Below are 13,425 nucleotides of genomic sequence, written 5' to 3' on the forward strand. Positions count from 1 at the left end.
GAGATACATAACACAAGCTTTTGCTCACTCATGACACAGTCTGGACATGCAAGCCCGGCTCACCGACGAATGTCATTCTTCCAAAGAAGGGGGAGAGGAAAATTATCCTTAGAGGGTAGGCTTACATTGAAGTATCAAACATTTGTAGGGCATTAAGGCTAAAAGTAGACCTCCAGCAAAGAGCATTTGCCATTAGGTCTATATCATTAATGCCACTAAGTGACCCTCCCACATCGCCCCCCACCTTGCCACAAGTGCTCTCTTATTTTCCCAGACATGCTCTTATAAGGTTTGAAGACATGTTCGAGATACATTTATGGGTGCCGATTCATTACTTTAAAAGGGAGCCACAAAACCTCTTACTCCGGCGTACCTCATGCTTCAACCACTTCAACAAGGGCTCTTAATCGATTTGGAGGACGGAATCCAAGCGAGGAAGAAGAAGAGTATGTTAACCAGCAGGGTTAACATTACCTAAAATGAAATTCACACTAGAGGTGACCTAAAATATCGAGCTGACATTGCCAAGCAAGACTGGGGGTTGCAAACCCTATTATCTGTTGCAATAATGATCCCAACCATGTGCATTTTGATATCTGTTGGATAAACCAGATTCCAATGCAAAGACAACAAAGTGCACCAAAGCTAATTTCCTGTTTCACCTCCTGCACATAGATAGAGGAGATACATACGAATACAAGCTTTTGCTCACTCATGACGCAGTCTGGACATGCAAGCCCGGCTCACCGATGAATGTCATTTTTCCAAAGAAGGGGGAGAGGAAAATTATCCTTAGAGGGTAGGCTTACATTGAAGTATCAACAAGCATTTGTAGGGCATTCAGGCTAAAAGTAGACCTCCAGCAAAGAGCATTTGCCATTAGGTCTATATCATTAATGCCACTAAGGACCCTCCCACATCCCCCCCCCCTCTCAAAACAGGCAATTGCCATTTTCCTTGTACTCCGTTGATGTGTTTGATTTTTGACATCATGTTGCCAAGTCGAGGACTTCAGTTCACAATGCAAGATTTCATTTCCATACCTCATGATGATGATTAATACTCTTATGCTTTGGATCAAGTGAAGATACTCTTATGATTAATACTCTTATGCTTTGGATCAAGTGAAGATGACCTTAATTTTGGAAAGGGATACAATAGTTGCGTTGAAGTGGTGGAATTAGTCATCCACGATCGTCTGACAAAAGCGATACACCATTTATTGAGCCTCTTTGGGTTAGTATCCTACCCCTTCATCATAATTCGATCTTGCAGTTGTCTCAAGCTTCTTCAATGGTTGACATATACAATAAAATCAATTCAATGGCCTCTGAAAACTAACATACTCACCTGGATAAATCAAAGCCAGCACCGTCATCACAATGAAAGTGACGTTTGCAACTCGAGTGAAGAAGTGGCACATGCTACATGTAAAACTAGGACTTCCTAGCTTGATTCAGAAGATTTTGTATCCTACACAAGCATCCGTCACATTGGGATTTGGTACAAGATCACACGGGAAGCCCACAAGTACCTTGGAGGCCCACATGATTAGTATTTTTTTCAACATAACACAGGCAAACATCAAAACTTCCCAATCCTAGGGATTTCAACCTTTGCATTGTGCATGTATGCTTACATGAATAGTAGACAGCACGAAGACTGGCATGTGCCCATCCTAAAATCATATTCAAGAGCAGAAAAGCTGTACACAGTCTTAGGGATTCTTGACGTTGAAGTGACGCAAGTTGCTAGAAAAGCCAAATTCATCAAGGCGCATTCCTTGATAAAGAGGAAAGCCATCTTATTTTTCCCTACAAGGGTCATTGAGTCATTCTACCCCTCCTGGTTTACTTCAAGCCTGACACAACTGCAAATAAAGACCATCAGATGTCCTACTGGTTCCTTCTGAGTGAAAATGCACGAATAGAGTTTATACACCATCCTTTGCATAATAAATCAAACGATGAGTGGGGCTTCACATGGAGTCTTCCCCTTTTTCACCAAAGAATGATGCCTAGGACCTACAATCAAGTGTCATCAGTGATCTGTAGCGCTGCATCCCACTGTATAACACCAACCTATTGGCCGGGAGATCTGGCTTTGCTAAAGTTTGAGCTTTGTGAACTTGGCAGCCAGCATTGATAGGAGAATTTGGTCCTGCATTTGAGGTCAAAGCATTATTCTTGCATAACCTCTCATGATGTTCTTGCTTGTAAGCTTTGATAGAAGAATTTGGTCCTGCATTTGAGGTCAAAGCGTTATTCTTGCACAACCTCTCATGATGTTCCTGCTTGTATACACAAGCCTTCTTGCTGCTTATCTTATGAATCGCCTTATTCTTCCAACGATATGCCCGGCCGTCTCCCACAGGCTCGACCACGTCTGGTGCAAAGCGAACTTTTTTCGAGATGACTGGCCGTGCCTTCTCATCTGTGACAAATTAAAGTTGTTTAACTAAGGCGAATTGAATCCCACAGAAAAATATGAGCAAGGAAAAAAAGCTGCTCAAACGCCTGCTCATATTGCATGCTTGATGCATTGCATTTTTGAAACATTTGTCAGGACAATTCACCAAGTTTACACAAAGGAGCTCTTCAAGTTTTCAAAGCGTTACTAAGTCAAACTGGTTAAAGTGCATAAATCAAACTGGTTAAAGTGCAATGACTCATCCCAGTGTTGAATTTGGAAAGCGTTACTAAGTGCATAAATCAAACTGGTTAAAGTGCAATGACTCATCCCAGTGTTGAATTTGGAAACACTTCAAAGTGTTAATCACTTATTTAGTCCATAAATGAAACTCATTAAAGTGCATTAACTTATCTCAGTGTTAAATTTGAAAACAATACTGGTACCTAAGCAAGCCACAAGAAATATGGGGGTTACTAGTAGGCAACAGAGATTATAACCGAAAATACAAGTTCATGATAGTTCCCAAGGCATTAGCCTAGCGGTTTGAGCCATTGGTTCAAATCTCGGGGACACCCCTTCCTCTTTCTTGGGAAATCACATGGCTTGTTGCATATATCATGCAGGTGGCCATAATGATCACCACACCCGTACATCATACACTTTTGGCGGGTGGTCCGACGGTCCCCACCAAATGGCTTGCCTTGACTCTAGCAAATACTCTGGGTGGTGCCTCCTCGTGGTACTCCTGTGTGTATGGCTTACATTAAAAAAACATGTTCATGATAGAACATTGAGTTTCCATTGAAAGGTGTTTTGATATTCCTCACTTGGGCAAGGCAGCATGGGCAGTTCTAGGACACACGTTAACAAAATGGTCCAAATTAAAACCCAAAAGGGATGCACACAAACTTTTCATTGAGCGATATTTATCAAGGCACTTCACTTTGGTATTTGAACATTCTAGAACCCCCCCCCCAAAAAAAAAACCAATAAAATAAAACATTAAAATCATTTGATCTTTATCGGACCATGGGCATCTTTAAAGACACATTGTAGAACCCAAAAAATCTATAAGTTCATTGGAAAAAGCATGCATGATGGGATGAAAATTAAAACCTGGGCAAGGAACCATGGGGCTTTGTAACACTTGGGGAGGCATTGGAGTTCCGTCGTCGAGTTTTCGAGGGCTGCAAGCGAGTTGTTGAGATGATTCAAGTGTCGTCTCCGCAAGGGGGTCGGGAGTGTTGCAATCACTGCAATCTAAGGAGTTATCATTTGTGTAGAAGACATGATGCCATAGTTTTTGCTTTCTAAGGGTGAGAAGGGCGACACTGCCTGTAACTGCAAGAACTGCCAACAACCCCACTGCTTGAGATGAGCTCAACAGCCTCCCATATGTTTCTGCCCCCATGGATCCGGCTAAGCTTTTACACACCCTTGCTTTTTACTTTTCTATTTCAGTGCTTTCCTTCTTGCTGCTGCAAAGCAGCAAAACCCTCACCACCAACACAAGGAAATAGAGCCCACATGCTGCTTCCCATTTGACTCTGCCCCTAGATAGATCGAACTAAGCTTTTACACACGCATGCATCATCTTTCCCTTTACAACCCCCCCAAAAAAAGATCCTGCTTTCTGCTTTTTGCTGCTCCAAAGGAGCAAAGCCCTTACCGTCAACACAAGGAAAAGCAGCCCACGTCCTGTTGCCCTCCATAGCTTTGATTGTTTAACCTGCAGAGCTTGCTCTGATGATTACAACTTTGCTTAATGTGATTCATAGGAAAATTACGCTGCAAAATAACCCAAAAATTCCCTATTTGGATCAAATGTTTGACAGATTTTGGCAAGGGGATTTTTCCCTGTCGATCCCAAAAAAAAAAAGACCCGAAATTAGTAAACCCCAAATTGGGTTTCTAAAAGGTCCCTATTTTCTTTTTGCTTTGATTCGGAAAAAATTATCATGGAAAGAGAGATACCCAGATCAGCAGAAGAAACATTTTTCTACGAAAATGAAAATTTTCAGCTTCGATAAACACCCGCTGAAAACAGCTGCTTCTAGATCATGGAAAATGTTCTCATAATTTCGCCACGAATTGTTTCTCCACTGGAAAAAGAAAGAAAGAAAAAAAAGCAGGTATACATGCACCATCTTCACGAGCTACTTAAATGTCTCAAAACACCCAGAAAGCTCGGCAATATTGATAAACCCAACGGACCTTTCAGACAGAATAATATATATATATATATTTATATATATACACACACATATAAAAGAAAATAAGCAACACACTTTTTAAAAAAAAATCTATTCCTTTTGATGAATTTTCAAATCATTTTTCAGTGATCCCAAAAATATATTCCTCGAATATCCACGGCTCAAGTTTAAGATGTACCACCTCAAAAGCTCTATAGAGACACTTCGTATGTATGTAGAACACCTTCAAAGCAAGGTGATGCCTATACCCTTGGTCATTGTCAGAAATAAGCTTTTTTTCTAACCAGTGAAAAAAACACTACCTTCAAACCCATCTGGTTTTTATTGAAAAAATGCATAGATTAATCGGTTTTATAACTAAAACTTCAAAGTTTTGAATCTTTGAATTCAAGGCTACACAAAATTATAACTGGTTTTTCTCAATTTGAGCCGTGAAAATTACACTAAAGGACGACTGGCCTTGGTGTCCTTCAATTTATATTTTGGATGATATATCATTACCCCATTACGGTCAATTCGATGGACCAGTCACCACATGCAAGCTCATTATTAACAATCACCTTTTGAACGCCACCCAAGGACAAAAGCAATGTACTTATGTTTCTTACTCCTATTATTGCAATTGAATTGGAGTTGTGACTCAAGCATGATTAATAACTTAAAACACCTTTTAAAAAAAGACTACCCCAAGTGAAGAGGGTTTTTTCTTTTGTTGAGAAAAGCGTTAAGAGTTGTATTAGAAATAACAGAGTTTATGCCCTCACGTGAAGCGGTTTTTACTATATAACTAAATTCCACAAAAGTATATCCCTCAAAAATGAAGATAAGATCAAAGTCGAAACAAGATTTCTCGATTCTAACTAGAAAAAAAACTACACCAAATGTCTGATTTTTTGAGAATTCATCAATGCTCACATATTTTAAGGGTAGTACATAGGATTTTCAATAGTTTACCCTTTCTTTTCGAAAGATACTTGTTCACCCTCCTGGCTCCTCCTTCGAAGGGTACCATAAGCTTCCACCTTGGCCCATGCATGCCATTTAAAGTACCATAAAGCCCACTACAAGAGACCAATTCTAAAGTACCATAAGGCCCACCACAAAAGTCGAATTCTAAAGTGCCATAAAGCCCATTAGAAGAGACCAATTCTAAAGTACCATGAGGTCTAGTGCCAAGAAAATGCTTTTATATTATTATAAAAGGATTTAAACAACACCACTTCTAGGGATAAGATGGTTTAGAAATGCACAATCCATCACATGAGGAGCACCCTATGACCCTATCGAGTAACAATGCTACAATACCATTAAGAATCGAAAGCCCATTACAAATGTGCCACCCTTGAGTCTCACACTGTGTATAGAAGAAAGCCCACAGTGTAAAGAAAATGATATTTGCATATGCTTGGTAAAATCATACTTACAAACAATAATTGGTACCAAAACTTTGTTCCAAAAGTTCATCTTATTATAGGAAGCCTCGAACATCTTATAAAATAGCACTAGGTAACTCATCGATGTTATCACATCTCTCTCTCTCTCTCTCTCTCTCTCTCTCTCTCTCTCTCACACACACACACACACATTTTTTGCCAACAATGGTAGCTCATATATTTAAAGTGAGTATGGAATATACCAAATATATAAAATGAGGTGGATAAATTGTCATAAGAAATCATAAAATCACATCAAAATAATTGCAACAAAAAAGAAATCACATAACCAAGGAATGCAAAATACATTTAGGATCTTTGTTTATCATAATAGGAGGTCTTGTGCACGGTCATGTCACATTTTCAAGGCATGCAAAACCCAATTACTATTGAAAGTATTATTTAATAATGGATGATTGATTTGTTGATTCATGGTGTCACAAGTAAGATGGGGCATGTATCAATTCATAACATTGTGATAGTTTCATAATAAGAAAAGTTTAGTGCTTAATCTTAAGAAAACAAACCTAATAAAGAGCTTGAGCAACAGTTGGAATTGGGAGATTAAGACAAATATTCAATCTCAAGTTTGGATAATTAAGATAGTAAATTAAATAAAAAAGAGACTTTGCAAGATAATAGGCTCACAAATTACATCAAATTCTCTCTCTTGCTATGAAAGATAATAAGCTCACAAATTATATCAATTCTCTCTCCTGCTTTGCAAAAAAATAAACTCACAAATTAACTCAAATTCTCTCTCATGATATGAAAGCCCAAGTACATCATTTTAAAGTTGAATGAGTTTTAATTGCAGAGTCTCGAGGTGACTAGCCCAACTCATGTGACTAGCACTTCTTATGTAACCCCATGCCATTCACGACCTATGAAATACATTTTCACCTTCTCCTCATCAACCTACATTCACCAAATACAAAATAAGCTTAGGCCTTTTGGACCTTTATAGAAGCATACATTTGGGAGAAGCCGTGATTCCCCTTAATAAACAAATATGGGAGAACAACCTACCTCCATTCACTTTCAACAACCTACCTCCATTCACTTTCAAAATTATCCATGCATACCCAATATTTCAAGGCCTCCTCATTAGGGATGCATTCCTAAACACCATCTCCTAGAGCCTACATCTTAGACTCAACTTGGCTAGGTCATGGGTGTTATGGCTTGCACCACTCTTTGTGAGATTGCTCAAAAAACAATTCATTCTTACCTTAACCTATCATGGGGACTTGTCGATTCTCAATCTTGTACCTCGGGAAGGCTGCAAGCTCCACTAGTTGGTGATAGCTTTTTTTCCTCTGAATCTCAGTCCTCATTGTCACCGTTAAGGAGCTCCGCACACACCTCCTATCAGGACCTTTATGACACTTAGATAAAAAACTATAATTCTCAATCACAAAAATTAGAGCATAAATATACTTTGCACAAATCAAAAGCATAACCCTTAATAAACAAAATTAGAAAAACAAATAAAGTTAAAGAATATAGTAGAGGTCACCGTCAACACAAGATTGGGTTGAATCTCCTTTGAGATGAGCATGGCCCTTGTACCACTCACCCATATTTATATGTATTAGAAAAATCTTTCTTTTCAAAAAGATAACTTCCAAAAACAAAGCACAAGCGCTTTTGAGTTTTTAAGTGTAAAAGCTCTACAAAATATAGCAAGATACAATTAAAAATCTTGGGCCTACCAAAAGTATAAAATACTATTTGGTATGAGGTCTTAGCCTTACAAAAATATTAATGCCTAAATATGATACCATAAAAGGTGTATTCACATGTTTTCCAAGTGGTCCCCAACACATGTTCCACCCACGATTAACACATAATCTGCCTACATCCCTGATTAAACTCATTAATCGTAGTAACTGATATAAATAAAAGATAAAAAAAATATCCCGAAATAAAATTATGGGCATCCCCATAAAGGTTATGACTAATACCTCCAAGATCTCTAACTCCTCTCACTCTTGCTCACTCTCACATAAAGGAAAAGAGGCACATGCACAAAGAATCATGCATACTACTCTCAACTCTCTCCCTCCTCTACAAGACTAGAGTACAAGAAAGCAAGTAGACAATAAGACTCAATTAGCACAAAGGAGGATTGTCCCTTGATTTTGAGAAAAAGTTACTTATATACATCTGGCCCCTATTCACACTTGGGGACCCAAATTCTTGTAGTGAGCTTGGTCATTGACCAAGTTCTCTCATAATACAACATTTTATAGTACCGTTCATAACATTTATTTTACGAGCTTATTATGATAAAAACTTGGTCATTTTAACCAGATTTTCTCATAATACAACATTTTATAGTACCGATCATGACACTTATTATTACTAGCCATCTCTCATGTGTAGAGAAGAGATGGTTCGCTAACCCAAAATGGGGTTCACATCTCCCCCTACCTGTTATAGATTACGTCCACATAATCTTTTTTTTATAAATACATCGGATCCAAGGTAGATCTTATATATAGGGTTTGTAGTCATTGTACGTTGTGCCGTAGGTAATAGAAAGGCATCCAAAACCCTGTGTCGAAAAGTAGTATGCATGTATGAGGGCATGCATCAAACTTTATGGTAGTAGAACATGATGACATCCTCCTTTGGGCCCTTGTTTAGATTAAAATTTAATATGTCCCTATTGAATGAGTACACATACTCAACTTGTTGGTCAGTCAACAAGTACACATACTCAACTTGTTGCTCAATCAAAAAATTGAGTAATTTGAAAAATTTGAGCATGGTAGATAATTGATGGATCTAGAATGCTTCACCAAGATTTGAAGGTAGTAAGCATGTACTTTCACTTAACCAAGGTTTAACGATAGTAAGCATGTACTTTTGCTTCACCAAGATTTGACGATAGCAAGCATGTACTTCCGTTTTGCTGGTTTATGGTAGCAAAAGTATTATGCTCAAAGAAGGAAAAATTAAAACAATAATGGAAGTCTCTTTCTTCTTATGTTTTAAGCTCTACTTCAGTTAATCTTCTCTTTATTGGCATGTACAGAGGGTCCATTTTGTGTACTTTTGGTTCCATTCTGTAAATGCCAATTCTGATACCTCTAGGAAGTGTGATGTCCAGGTTAGCTGGATGCCATAACAGTCAGTCCCGTGAATGTTCCATTAACCTTGGGCTCTATTTCCTCATGCCCACCTCTTTGTTCTACGAGGAATTTTACCAGCCATCTCTTTGGAGCAGTAGTCATTGATAGAGACCACAATTCTAATTTCAAGTAGATCAACCAAGTGTGGATTTGATAGCTTTGTATACTTAGCCACATTCATCATCACTTCATATTTGCTAGCTATAGGCATATATGGAATGCCTGTTGCCATATATATAGGCAGTGATGTGTGTGAACACATTTAGGACCGTCGGGGCAGTTTTTTCCTCTTTAGGAGGTTTTTTTCCCCGGCTTGTATATATGCCCATTATTCTAGGGCTAACTTATCTTTGTACATGGACACAATCTAATACACTGTGTGTTGTGTGCATTCTTGCTTCTTCTTCTCCAAGCTTTGTGTGCTTTTCTGCAACCCTAATTCCAACAATTGGTATCAGAGCAGGCATCGGCTCCCAAGGCTATGCCGCTAGCACCCTCCGACTCATGTTCTCCGATTGAGGTGAGCACCTCCATCGCACTGCTTAAATTGTATCCCCAAATAATGATGCAAATGCCCCAAATCTAACATCTCAAAAATCAGCCTTAAAATCAGCAATATGACTCTCATTTGGTCCTGTGAGCAGCATGTCATCGACATAGAGAGCAATGATTAGATGTACATCATCCACACGTTTAACATACAAAGTACTTTCTGTTGGACTATTGTGAAAACCATGTGCAGTCAAATATGCATGTGTCTTTTCATACCAAGCTCGTGGAGCTTGCTTTAAACCATATAAAGCCTTTTTCAACCTGCACACTTTGTTTTCCTGCCCTCTTTGAACAAAACCACGAGGCTGCGATACATACACCTCCTCATGCAAATCTCCATTCAAGAACGCAGTCTTTATATCCAACTGATGTACATTCCAACCATTATGAGCTGCCAATGCACAAATGCTACGAATGGTAGTCATACGACAAGTGGGAGTAAAGGTCTCATCAAAATCAATGCCCTTTTCTTGAGCATAACCCTTTGCAACAAGCCTAGCCTTATAGCGATCAATACTGCCATCTGGCTTTCGTTTCAACTTAAAAACCCACTTACATCCAATGGCCTTTTTACTAATAGGAAAATCACACAAAGACCATGTACCATTCTTCATTATAGCATCATATTCACTTTGCATTGCAGCCAACCAATTTTTTGAATTTTGTGCCTCATCAAATGAAAGAGGTTCTTCCTCTTCACACATACTAGACACAGCCAAAGCATAACAATCTGATGTATAAGAGGCATGCTGAAAACCTGAACGAGTACGACTAGTCATAGGTGCATCAATCTTACTATCGTGCAAGGTTTGCACCAGCCATTTAGGCATACCTCTAGCCTGCTCATTTTCAGCCCTATCCTCATGAATTACATCCTGTAAATCTGCATCAGAAATAGGCTGATCTATGATGTCGTTTGAAATCTGCATAGGCTGAATATTTGCCTCATTAGGACTTATATTTGAATTCCCACCTGTAAAGAGAGGCAACAACGTATCAAATACATCCCGTGAGCTCACACCTGTCTCTTTGGTACATGATAACAAGGTCTACACAGCATCTTCCACAAAAACAACATCTCGACTAATCAAGATACGCTTTGACTGCGGATGATACAATCTGTAACCCTTGCTTTCAGCACTGTAACCAACAAAAATGCATTTGACAGCCTTATCATCCAATTTTCTGCGTTGTTGCACAGACACTAAAGCATAGGCCAAGTAACCAAAGACACGCAAGTGACCAATAGAAGGTTTCCTGCCATGCCAAGCTTCATATGGAGTAATAGACTACTGCAAGGCCTTAGTGGGACACCTGTTGAGTACATATGCAGCACACATGACAGCCTCAAGCCAAAACACATGTGGCAAAGCTTGGCTCTTGACCATACATCATGCCATCTCCATAAGTGACCTGTTTTTCCTCTCAGCAACACCATTTTGCTCAGGGGTATACGGCACTGTACATTGGCGGAGGGTGTTCACAGTACAATTGGATACATTTTCAACCATAAGAAAAAACTGTTTGAAGCACAAAAACACTTCGGACTTTGCCTTTAGAGTGGATATACCCATGCATGCCTTGAGTAATCATCAATGAAAGTCACGAAGTACAAGTGTTTACCAAATGACGGAGTTTGCATAGGCCCACATACATCACTATGTACAAGTTGCAATTTGCGAGTGGCCCGCACAGAACCATCCTTTGGAAACACAGAACGCTGCATTTTGCCCAAAATACAACCTTCACAAACATGTTTCAATGGTGCCTCAAGAGGGGGCAATGAAGCAACAATATCAAATTTCTGCAAACGCAGCAAACTAGCAAAGTTCAGATGACCAAAACGAGCATGCCATAGTTTTGCATCTGAGACTGCCTTTTCAGCAGAAATTGCATTTGCTGAATCTTCCACACACTTGTCATAAGAATTGAGCCTATACAGCCCACGAAAAAAGGTGCCAAATACAATAATCGTATCACCAGAAGTCAAATCATGAACAGTACATCTGTCATCCACAAATTTGACTACAAGTCCAAGTCTAGCAAGCGCAGAGACAGACAATAGATTTTTCTTTATCCCTGGCACATACAAAGCATCTGAAAGTGTGAAAGCGCTGCCATTTGCAATCGTAAGCATAATTTTACCAACGCCCTTCACTGGGTAAGAAGCATTATTGGCACATGTGACAGTATTCCCATTAGGGACAGCCTCAAGAGAAGTGAACATATCACGATGCGAGGTAATGTGCTTTGTAGCACCACTGTCAAAATACCATACATGAGAGTCAACAGAAACTCCCAAACATGCATCATGTACAGATGGGTCATACTGGCAAAACACGCTAAACACCCATTCTGTATCCTGCACAACATTTGCAGAATCTGCATTTGTAGAAGCATCCGCTATTGTGGCTGCATTTGACTCTTTCTTCTTTGCCTCTTTAGCCTTTAGCTTAGGGCAATTCTTAATGACATGATCATTTGCCTTACAATAGTTGCACCTGGTCTTTTTCTTGCCTTTATCAAGAGCCTTCTCAGACTTATTGTTGCTACCTATGGAAGGAGAAGAAGTTGCAAACCTACTAATAGGAGAAGAAACAGTGATATACATATGCATCATCAAGAACCTCTTCAAAGGCTTCTAGCTTCTCTCTAGCTCTCTCCATCTTCTCACAAGAGCCAGTTTTGGATGCATATTTGAACTTTGAAATGATTTCGTGAAGTTTGGCGCTCAAACCAACCATGCAAAATTTCATGCATTGATGTCCTTTTGAATATGGCTCACACATGTATGAGCATTCATTTGTTGCATGGTTATGAATCATGCAAATCAAACACTTCTTTTTCTTCTTTTTACCCATACTTGAAGTTAGAAATTAGATAGTTATGTGAGCTCTCATATTCAATGCACCACACCAAATAGAGCCCATATGTATGCTTGGAATGGAGAGCTACGGTGCTATACCGAGATCCACCCCACTCATGACAAATAGGTGCTCAAACATTGTTAAAAAAATTTTAAAATCAGAATTTGAGGTGTTTATTATGCAAAATCTGAATGATGGCTTACTTGGAACACGTCAACCTCCAATGTGAAGTAGCACTTTGAATGAGGAATTCCACCATCCCATCCAAGGATATGCAGATTCTGATTGTGCTGCATGTACAGATTCTGATTCTGCTACACTTGTAGATTATGATTCTGTTCCACTTGTAGGTTTTGAGTAGTCTGCTGCAAGATCAGAGCAGTCATTCAACATCTGACTTCCAAGAACCCTAACTTCCAAGAACCCTAACTTCCAAGAACCCTAACTTCCATTGTAATCGCCACCATAACTGCTGCTCGGCATCTTCTTGGCACTCATCCCCTTACAGAAGAAAGCAAACTCGACCTTGAATACCCTTCATAAGCAGCGTCATTTGAATTACATCATTTTTTTAAAAATAGACAAACTGATTCTTCTTCAATCTTCTGCACAGCCTGATTATGTCTGAATCAGATTTTGCCTCTTGAATCTGATTTCGCCTCCTGAATTTGATTTCGCCTCCTGAATCTACAACAATGCCTGAATCTGCAGCAGCAACAACAGCACCTGAATCTGTAGCACTTGCTTTGCATGCTCCTATTGTAAAAGTTTGGTTACCATCAGCGGACTATGTTTGGGTACGATGGCA

The 13,425-nt window shown here is 39.2% G+C and overlaps 1 protein-coding gene across 3 annotated transcripts; it reads right to left on the reverse strand.

The window, feature by feature from the left end:
- Positions 1–1,586: 1,586 nt before the first annotated feature.
- Positions 1,587–4,620, reverse strand: LOC147624315 (uncharacterized). Of its 3 annotated transcripts, none has more exons than XM_086819304.1 (4): positions 4,387–4,620; positions 4,082–4,200; positions 3,529–3,965; positions 1,587–2,433 (listed from the first exon to the last, which is right to left on the reverse strand). In XM_086819304.1, exons 3-4 carry the CDS (start codon positions 3,821–3,823, stop codon positions 2,018–2,020), a joined length of 711 nt encoding a protein of 236 aa, XP_086675430.1. In that variant the 5' UTR covers positions 3,824–3,965; positions 4,082–4,200; positions 4,387–4,620; the 3' UTR covers positions 1,587–2,017. The 3 variants fall into 3 exon arrangements, with proteins under 3 accessions (XP_086675430.1, XP_086675428.1, XP_086675429.1); XM_086819302.1 differs by having other exon boundaries at positions 4,082–4,269; XM_086819303.1 differs by having other exon boundaries at positions 3,529–4,200.
- Between the last annotated feature and the right edge of the window lie 8,805 nt (positions 4,621–13,425).

This window comes from Cibotium barometz, chromosome 25 (genome assembly GCF_041138505.1).
Source record: "Cibotium barometz isolate CiBa-2024 chromosome 25, ASM4113850v1, whole genome shotgun sequence".
NCBI classification, from domain to species: Eukaryota; Viridiplantae; Streptophyta; class Polypodiopsida; order Cyatheales; family Cibotiaceae; genus Cibotium; species Cibotium barometz.